We start from the raw sequence: 9,891 nt of genomic DNA, 5'->3' as shown, positions 1-9,891 counted from the left end.
GTATATATGTATTAACAGTAACATTAAAGCAGAGTAAATAAGCAGAATAAATATGGAATGCAGTATGAACAGTATAAACAGATATGTACAGATATGTGCAGTGTATTAACAGTAGCATTAAAAAAATAAGGATATGTGCATTATGAACAGTATAGACATATATGTACAGAAGAGCAGTAGTAGTATGTAGTGTAAGAGCAGTGTGTACAAGTGAGGATACAGTATGTACAGTTTATAGGAATACTATAGGGTAGGAGTAGTGCAATTGTCCGGGGGGGGGGGGGGGGGGTGTATGTGTAGGGGGGGGTTGGTAGGTTGGTTGTCACCCAGGTGCAGAGTTGGAGTTCAGTAGGGTGACAGCCACAGGGAAGAAGCTTCCTCTGAACCTGCTGGTTCGGGTGCGGAGAGACCTGTAGCGCCTCCCGGAGGGGAGTGGGGTGAACAGTCTGTGGGTGAGAAATGTCCTTGACGATGCTGCGTGCCTTACGCAAGCATCGCTTGCCCTGGACAGCCTCAATGGAGGGGAGTGAGGAAGCGGTGATGCGTTGGGCAGTTTTCACCACCCTCTGCAGTGCTTTCCGGTCAGAGGCAGAGCAGTTGCCATACCATGTGACACAGTTGGTGAGGATGCTCTCGATGGTGCAGTGGTAGAAGTTCACCAGGATCTGAGGAGACAGATGGACCTTCTTTAGTCTCCTCAGGAAGAAGAGACGCTGGTGTGCCTTCTTGATCAGGGTAGAGGTGTTGAGGGTCCAGGAGAGATCCTCAGAGATGTGGACACCCAGAAACTTGAAGCTGGTGACTCGCTCCACCTCAGTACCGTTGATGAGGATGGGGGTGTGTGTGCCAGCTTTTGACTTCCTGAAGTCCACAATGAGCTCTTTGGTCTTCCTGGTGTTGAGAGCCAGGTTGTTGTCGGTGCACCACACTGTTAGGTGCTGGAACTCCTCCCTGTAGGCCGTCTCATCGTTGTTGCTGATGAGACCAATCACCGTTGTGTCGTCTACAAACTTAACAATGGTGTTTGAGCCATGTACAGGTGTGCAGTCGTAGGTGAAGAGGGAGTAAAGGAGGGGGCTCAGCACACAGCCTTGTGAAACGCCGGTGTTCAGGGTGAGGGTTGAGGAGGTGTGGTTATGTAGCCTAACAGACTGCGGCCTGTTGGTTAGGAAGTCCAGAATCCAGTTCCAGAGGGAAGTATTGATGCCCAGTTCACTGAGTTTGGTGATCAGTTTGGAGGGGATGATGGTGTTGAAAGCTGAACTGAAGTCAATGAACAGCATTCTCACATAGGTGTTGCTATTGTCAAGGTGGGACAGGGCGGAGTGAAGTGCTGTTGAGATGGCATCCTCTGTACTCCTGTTCAGTGGAGTGTTTTGGCACCAGCACGATGGAGGTGGTTTTGAAGCATGCGGGGCTAGGGACAGCTGCTTGGGCTAGGGACAGGTTGAATATGTCAGTCCAAACCTCAGTCAGCTGCACAGCACAGGCCCTGAGGATGCGTCCGGGGATGCCATCAGGACCAGCAGCCTTACGTGCATTAGTCCTGCTCAGTGCCGCACACACGTCGGTGGGAGAGAGTGTGAGGGGCTGGTGATCTGCAGGGAGCACAGCCTTGATGGCCACCTCCTTGTTGTCCCTGTCAAAGCGGCCATAGAAGTGGTTCAGCTCATCAGGCAAGGAGGCGTCGATGGAGGGGGGGAGGTGTTAATGGGTTTGTAGTCTGTGATGGCCTGGATGCCTTGCCACATGCGTCGGGGGTCAGAGTTGTTCTTGAAGTGATCCTCGATCCTTAGCTTGTGGTTGTGCTTGGCCTTTTTGATGCCCCTCTGCAGGTTAGCCCTGGATGAGCTATAGGCCTGAGCATCACCTGATCTGAAGGCAATGTCGCGTGCCTTCAGCAGGAGTCGGACCTCACTGTTCATCCATGGCTTCTGATTAGGGAAAGTGGTAATCCGTTTGAGGGTGGTGACACTGTTGATGTTGGAATTGATTGATTGATTGAGTCCAGAACGGAGGAGGCATATGAGTCAATGTCCGTGTGGGAGTCATGGGTGGCCTGTGTGGCAAACACACTCCAGTCAGTGTTTTCAAAGCGCTGCTGGAGCGCCGAGTCAGCTCCCTCTGGCCAGACCTTGACTGTCCTCACTGTAGGTTTCACCCGTTTGATGAGTGCTGAGTACTTGGGCAGTAGGAACAATGAGAGGTGATCAGATTGTCCTAGGTGGGGGAGGGGAATGGCTTTGTAAGCATCAGCCACGCTGGTATATACATGGTCCAATGTCCTGTCTCCTCTGGTGGGGCATTAGACATTTTGGTGGAATTTGGGCAGTACAGTCTTTAAATTGGAGTGGTTGAAGTCACCCGCGACAATGAAGGCTGCCTCGGGATGCAGAGTCTGCTGTTTCCTAATGGCAGTATGCAGTTCTTTCATGGCAATCTTAGCATTAGCATCCGGGGGAATATAGGCTGCCGTGATAACAGTGGATGTGAACTCTCTGGGCAGATAGAAAGGTCTACACTTAACCATGAGAAACTCTCAGTTTGCTGAGCAGTGACTCTCGGCGATGGTAGTGTCCGTGCACCACGTCTTGTTCACATAAATGCACAAACCTCTGTGGCCATAATATATGCCATTTTGCTGACACTTTTATCCAAAGCAACTGACATTGCATTGAGTGCATACATTTTTCAGTCTATATGATCCAAGTGGGAATCAAACCCACAACCTTTGCATTGTTAACACTATGCTCTACCAACTGAGCCACAGAGGGCCATAGTTCTATAATGTAAAAGGCAATGGTTAAAACCATATGTTTGTTGAAACTCTCACAAATACAATGCAATAAGACCATAGAGATAATGAAACACCTCCCAACAAGAACTGACTAAACAGGGGTCACCAATACGTCAAAAGTATGTGGGGAATTCCTCACTAGGACGCCCCGTGAAGAATGAGAACGTTTGGAAACAACCTCTAAACATTTTCACTTTGAAAGCGCGTCCTCTGGCGCACTGAAGCTTACACACTTTTGGTATCTATCTGTCAAGGGCACGCCCACATGCCTGTGTGATCGGAAATCCGACTCGATGTGAATATATACTCGGGTAGCGTCTATTTCTGGGTTTTGATATTGCGCAATAATCATAAGTATGAGTGTATACACTCACTGAGCACTTCATTAGGAACACTATACTAATACTGGGTAGGGCCTCCCTTTGCTCTCAAAACAGCCTTAATTCTTCGTGGCATTGACTCCACAAGATGTTGGAAACATTCCTTTGAGATTCTGGTCCATGACATCACGCAATTCTTGCAGATTTTTCAGGTGCACTTTCAAACTGTGAAACTCCCGTTCTACCACATCCCAAAGGTGTTCTATTGGATTCAGATCTGGTGACTGGGAAGGCCACTGAAGAACACTGAACTCATTGTCATGTTCATGAAACCAGTTTGAGATGACTTTTGCTTTGTGACATGGTGCATTATCATGCTAGAAGTAGAAGATGGGTAAATTGTGGTCATGAAGGGATGCACATGGTCAGCAACAATACAAAATAGGCTGTAGCATTCAAGCGATGATTGATTGGTATTAACGGCCCAAAGTGTGCCAAGAAAACATTCCCCACACCATTACACCACCTCCACCATGAGAAGGTGTATAGGTGTTCCTAATAAAGTATTCGGTGAGTGTATGTTGATTGTTACATGGAAAAAATCAGGACAGGTTTAGTTAGAGACGTCATCGTCTGCGAGCAACGGGGATTACACTGTAAAACAAAAGCACACAGAGTGTATGTATTTAATGTATTTAAAAAAACAACAACAATTTAGCTAAAATGCGTTTGTATTTATGGATCGTAAATTAACTAAATTAGCTAAACCTAATTTAGCTAATATGCGTTTGTATCAAGATAGCTTTAATCCGAGTCGGACTTCCGCTCACACCGTGACAGATCATTTTTACACTTGTTGCCTCCTTTCCTCATGTAGTCCGCGTAGCATGATAGAGATGCTCTTTTCCCTGCTCTTTTACGTGTGATGCGCGGAGTTCGATCACTGCTTGGAGCATGTTTTGGGGGGGATTTAAGTGATTTCATTTTAACGATTGAGTTGAACAGCGCTTATGGCTGCGTACTGTTTAATTGGATAAATCTCTGCAGTGACAATACATAAAGCTAGCTCGATACAAAAGCATATTTGCTAAATTATACATAATTTACAATCCATAAAACTATAACATTATTGCGCAAAATCCGGAAATAGACGTTACCCGAGTCGGATTTCCGCTCACACCTACATGCAAGACAAATCCTGCTCAATAAATTGACCGAAGAAGAAGAAGTTGCCATAGCAACAACATCAACGTTGAGGTTTTACGAGAATTGTACGCCGTGTTCAGTGCGACCGGTGTCGTACATTTTGCCAAATCAACATGGCGTGTGTATTGAAAGAGACCGCAGGTCTATATGAAACATTGAAAACGGAATGGAACAAGAAAAATCCAAATCTGAACAAATGTGGAGACATTTTGAGTAAGCTTAAGGTAAAGCTATGATGTCTGTTTTTTTTTTTTTTTTTTTAACCCTCTAACCGCAACTTGGCAGTATGGTTGCTGTCAGTGTCAGCGTTGCTAGCTAGTAGTAGATAACAGTTAGCTGCTAACCTAACTGAGCTAGCAAACGAAAATTTAAAACCGCTGTAAGCTCGAAAATCCATTTTATTTTGTAAAAGATGATGACATGATTCTACATAGTAGCTAATGGTTCTTTGTTGCCGTTTAGCTAGCTATAGCTATCCAGCAACAACACTTCACTTGACTGTTTACTTTTCAATTATTGTAGCGATGTACATAAATCTTCGATCTGCAGATCTCTTTATTGGAGTTGAATTTTTTACCAACTACTGGGACAAAGCTCACCAAACAGCAGCTCATCCTCGCTCGTGAGTACTCTACTAGTAGACCAAAAGCGTAGTACTAGGCTATAGGCTTATGAGATGTTGTTGACATAATGCAAACGCAATGTCTATGACAGCCACACTAGCTAGTGAGCTACATTAGCATACGTGCTTATGCCGACATGTTCCAGAATCTTTACTAGTACAAAGTCACATACCGAGCTCGCTAACCTCATCAACCTCTTCTGACAAATACAACCTTTTCAGGTGATGTTCTGGAGATTGGAGCCCTGTGGAGCATCCTCAAGAAGGACATCCCTTCATTTGAGAGATACATGGCCCAGCTGAAGTGCTACTACTTTGATTACAAGTAAAACAGTTTGTGAGCATCTCAGCAAAAATGTGTTTGATCTGGTAGATACAATTTTCTGTTCTCAGATGGTGTAGCTGTCTAAATCCTCCTTTCTATTTCCCCCTCCATTTAGGGATGAGTTGCCTGAGTCAGCCTACATGCACCAGCTGCTTGGGCTGAACCTACTTTTCCTGCTCTCACAGAACCGTGTGTCTGAGTTCCACACAGAACTTGAGAGACTCAGTGCACGAGACATCCAGACCAACGTATACATCAGACATCCAGTCTCCCTAGAGCAGGTGCCTTTAGTTGCTTGCGAAATAAAGTGTTATTGTTTCCCCTAGGTTTTTTTTTTCATTAGTGGGGGTCAAGGTTTTGAATTGTGTGCTTGCTGCCGGCGTAGTGCCCCACAGTGGGTTGGTGGGGAGTGCACACACACTGGCATTGCCCCCCAACTGGGCTGGGGTGAATGTCAATTTTGGTGACTCAAGACTTTAATTCAAATAACACTAATTTTACAACATATATTTATTGCCATTCAATTTGAGTCTAATGCTGAATAGACTCGCCATGATCAGTGTGGTAGAGCCATGGCTTAAGCCTTGGAAGATCTATCCATTTGGGGTCCCGTCCTGACAGTCTGTCTCCTTCTGCCCTCTATTCTCTCATCTCTTCCTTGCTGCCCTTGCCTCTACCCCTACCTGACTAGTAAGTTAAATACACTTAATAAAGAAATCATTTTTAAGAGCCCAGAGGCCCCTCTTCTCCCTACCTGACTATTCTCAGATTTTTCATCATAAGGGCAATCTTTCTCTTCTTTGAAAAATACTTTTACAAACTCATCTGAAAATTAATTAAAGAAGATTTCGTTTGACTAACGTTAGCAAGACCCAGCTTGTAGTATAATCCTCAACCTCAAACCTGTTCTTGACCCACCGTCACTCAAATGTCTATCTGCTCTCTCGCCTATAGGCTACTAGCTGTGCGAGTGCTTGAAGCCCTGTCGCTTGCTTCAGTTGCTGAAAGTGGAGAGAGCGCCAAGAGCCTGTATGCGTACCTCATATTTCAAAAAATTAAAAAAATCCCACAGGAGTGGCGGTAAAGATCTTGCGGAGACGGGCTGCTGAATGCATATAGCTGAAACACTGTGTTATTAATATTTAAGCTGGAATTTCAAGTTCAATGTTCATTTAATGTTCTTTTCTGTTTTCTTGTTCACTATGTGGTTTGATAATTGGTTGGTCAGCACTGTGCAAATGTTTTTCTCTTCTCTCCACAATAATAATTCATCATCCACCTTTGTAACTTAATATTAACTTCACTCTCCTGTGAACTAGTACTTGATGGAGGGAAGTTACAACAAGGTATTTCTTGCCAAAGGAAATATCCCTGCTGAGAGCTATACCTTCTTCATCGATATTCTTCTTGACACTATTCGGTAAGAGGGAGTATGAATTTTAGGTTCCATAGTAATTAATTGAATTAATCAATATCCTCAAGGTGGCATAATTAATTGATTCAGGAGCCAGTCACACAGATGATCAAGGTCCAACTATGACATGGATTTCTTATCTTTGTGTTTCAGTGATGAGATTGCTGGCTGCATAGAGAAGGCTTATGAGCAAATCCAGTTTAATGAAGCCACCCGTGTGCTTTTCTTCGCTTCCCTTAAGAAGATGACAGAGTATGCCAAGAAGGTTTGTTATTAATATCTTTATCTACTCTCTCTAATAAATGTGGATGATTCACCATCCTTGACAAATAATCAGAACTAGGCTGATGTTTTATTCCATTCAGACAACAAGTCAATCATAGTCTGTGCTGTATTTTGTCTTGTTTGTTTGCAGAGGGGATGGACCCAGAGCCCAGATGGCTATTACTCTTTCAGCAGTCAGCAGCAGCGGACAGAAGAGGTGAACATCCCCTCCACAGAGCTGGCACAGCAGGTCATTGAATACGCAAGGCAGCTGGAGATGATTGTGTAGTGCAACTACAGGAGTCCAAAAGCTATCTCTCTTTTTCTAATACACACACACACGCAAAGAAAAATGCTAAACTACTTTCATGACTGTAGACGGCAATATATTCAAATTAGGATTACATAGTGTGCTTCAGTATAGTAACAAAGTAGTACCCACAGAACTACTCTAATGCCCATGCATTGTATCCTAGCAACTGACAGAGAATTGCTGTGAAAGTTTGAGTGTTTTTAAAATGGTCATTTATTGTCCCCCCCCTTCCCCCCGAGATTAGTTGTAAATCCACTTGATCTGGAAATACAAATGTTTGTTTCGGAGATTATTGCATGTTTGAAATTTGAATGATTTAAAGCTTTTTTCCTGACAAATGGCCTATGCATGTTCTTAAAGGGTCTGGAAAGTCAATATTAAATGGTTCCAATTGTGTTTTGTGTCAAAGTTGAGTATCATTTTAAACATCCACCAAAAATGTAACCCCAATAAACGTCAATGTTTTATGATGTATGATAAAACACAGCTTCTTGTGAGGCTCAACTTTCTGGTCAGACAGTTCTGAGGGCTGTATGGGCGTGGACTTTGCACACTTGATTGACAGCTCATTTTCAAAGCCTCCAAACAAACTGTATTTTTGTCTCATTCAGCCGTATATGCATGAACCTTCTGACTGATTTCGAAGAAGAGGCAGGGGTCCCTCCACAACGAAACTTGTGTGCTGTGCAAATTGTTACTCTTGTTGGTTTACGTGGTTTAGATCTTACCTAACTGATAGATACCAGTTTGTTCTACTAGAAACCTCAGCTCCTTCTAAGGTCTAGTTTGGTGTCCCACAAGGCTCAGTACTAGACTACTACTGTTCTCTCTGTATATGTTACCCCTAGGCAATATTATTCGTAAGCATGGTGTACATTTTCACTGTTATACAGATGACACTCAACTCTATATTTCATAGAAACGAGGAGAAGAACCACGGTTGGACGCTTTAGAAGCTTGCGTTTTGGACATGAAAAAGTGGATGGCGGGCAACTTCCGACTCCTCAACTCGGACAAGACGGAGATGCTCATCCTTGGAAACAGAGAAACCTATTATCCGATCGGACACTCGGTCTCGACGGCTGCATGATCACTCCTAAGCAGGCAGTAAAAAACCTTGGTGTCACGATTGACCCTGATCTTTCATATGATACACAATGATGGATTGATACTCAATCCATCTTGAAAATTTTTTCATCTCCGGAACATATCTTAAGATTAGACATTTTCTATGTTTAGTGATGCAGAAAAGTTGATTCACGCATTTGTATCCTCCCGACTTGATTACTGCAATGCGCTATTATCTGGCTGCCCAAATTCTTCACTGAAAACTCCAACGAGTACAAAATACAGCTGCTAGAATCCTTACTAGAACCAAAAAGTATTATCATATCACCTCAGTACTTGCGTCTTTGCACTGGCTTCCGATTAAAGCATGAGCAGACTTTAAAATTCTATTATTAGCTTATAAAGCGTTACATGGACTCGCTCCCTCGTATCTCGCCGACCTCCTTCAGCCATACAAACCTTCACGTGCGCTTTGTTCACAAGACACAGGGAGATTAGCCGTTCCCAGAAAATCTAAGACTGCGGCAGGGGGCAGACCATTTTGCTACAGAGCACCCCATCTCTGGAATAATCTTCCGATTCATGTTAGGGAGTCAGATTTAGTCTCAATTTTCAAATCTAGGCTCAAGACTCATGTCTTTAATCAGTGTTACGACCGGTCTTACCATCCTTGCTGTCTCTGCCTGGGTGGCTGGCTTGCTGGGTGGTTACTCAATCCCACTCTCCCTCACCCTAACCCGGGTCCGTATGCTGTTTTCCATCCTAACCCTTCCCTTGACCCTCTGACCTACCCCCCCCCCCCCCCCCCCCCGATGTCCCTCTGGCGGGCTGCCTGTGACAGACTGGATGCGTGTAAGCGGGTGCTGGCCTTGTCCTTTAGATGTATTTTAGATGTGCCGGGGGCCTCAGGCCACCTGCTTTATGCTGATTCTCTCCTACTGTTTAATGTATCAGCTTTTCAATTTGCAACAGCCTCTAATCTTGTGTTGTCTTCTTTCTGCTTATCTGTCGGAGGGGCTCTGAGCCCCTCAAAACTAGACTCCAGTTCCTGAATTCGTCCAGGTTGAGTCTACTCCACCTTATATCCTGGTCCTTGCCGCCCGACCTGGGTCCCATCAGAAAGCTGCCCTTCACTATGGACCCCTTAACTCTTGCACCACACCACATTCCACATTAGTTTACTCTTCAGCACCTGATCAGCCAGAGGAGGATGGGTTGTATTTTTATTCTATCTTGATAATTTCTTTATTACCCCCGAGTGTATTGTGTATACTTTTCCCACTAACCCTCTCCCTCTACACCGGCAAAAAATCACAATGTGCTTTCTCCCCATTCCTGTTATTTCCTCCATTAGGAGGACACATCGACGCAATTGTATTTTGTGGGGGGACATGCAGCGTTCGGCCTGTAGAGGGAGCTACAGGACCGTGGCCGGGGTTGTGTCGGCGAGACTTTTGTTGCACACCTGCTGCGAATTAAGTCTCGTCGGCGAATGTTTAAGATGTGTGTGCTTCTGCCATTTCGGGAGGCGAGGTGAGCTGGGAACGGCGGAACGAGAGAGA

The 9,891-nt window shown here is 44.7% G+C and overlaps 1 protein-coding gene across 1 annotated transcript; it reads left to right on the top strand.

The window, feature by feature from the left end:
- The first annotated feature begins 4,415 nt into the window (after positions 1–4,415).
- Positions 4,416–7,657, top strand: LOC310823779 (26S proteasome non-ATPase regulatory subunit 8-like). The gene is made up of 7 exons (XM_083696628.1): positions 4,416–4,547; positions 4,873–4,945; positions 5,168–5,270; positions 5,386–5,551; positions 6,590–6,690; positions 6,838–6,949; positions 7,100–7,657. The coding sequence occupies exons 1-7, from the start codon at positions 4,437–4,439 to the stop codon at positions 7,235–7,237; spliced, it is 804 nt and encodes a 267-aa protein (XP_083552754.1). The 5' UTR covers positions 4,416–4,436; the 3' UTR covers positions 7,238–7,657.
- Positions 7,658–9,891: the final 2,234 nt, after the last annotated feature.

Source organism: Argentina silus (genome assembly GCF_951799395.1).
Source record: "Argentina silus genome assembly, chromosome: Y".
Lineage (NCBI taxonomy): Eukaryota > Metazoa > Chordata > Actinopteri > Argentiniformes > Argentinidae > Argentina > Argentina silus.
The sequence above is the reverse complement of the archived record's forward strand: the minus strand, read 5'-3'. Positions and strand labels throughout refer to the sequence as shown.

What these genes read in the sequence shown, in the direction of transcription:
- LOC310823779 (XM_083696628.1), top strand. Translation starts at nt 4,437, where the DNA reads ATGGCGTGTGTATTGAAAGAGACCGCAGGTCTATATGAAACATTGAAA. An exon ending in ATCCAGTCTCCCTAGAGCAG is followed by an intron (nt 5,552 to 6,589) that starts GTGCCTTTAGTT and finishes CCTGTGAACTAG; the next exon opens with TACTTGATGGAGGGAAGTTA. An exon ending in ATTCTTCTTGACACTATTCG is followed by an intron (nt 6,691 to 6,837) that starts GTAAGAGGGAGT and finishes TTTGTGTTTCAG; the next exon opens with TGATGAGATTGCTGGCTGCA.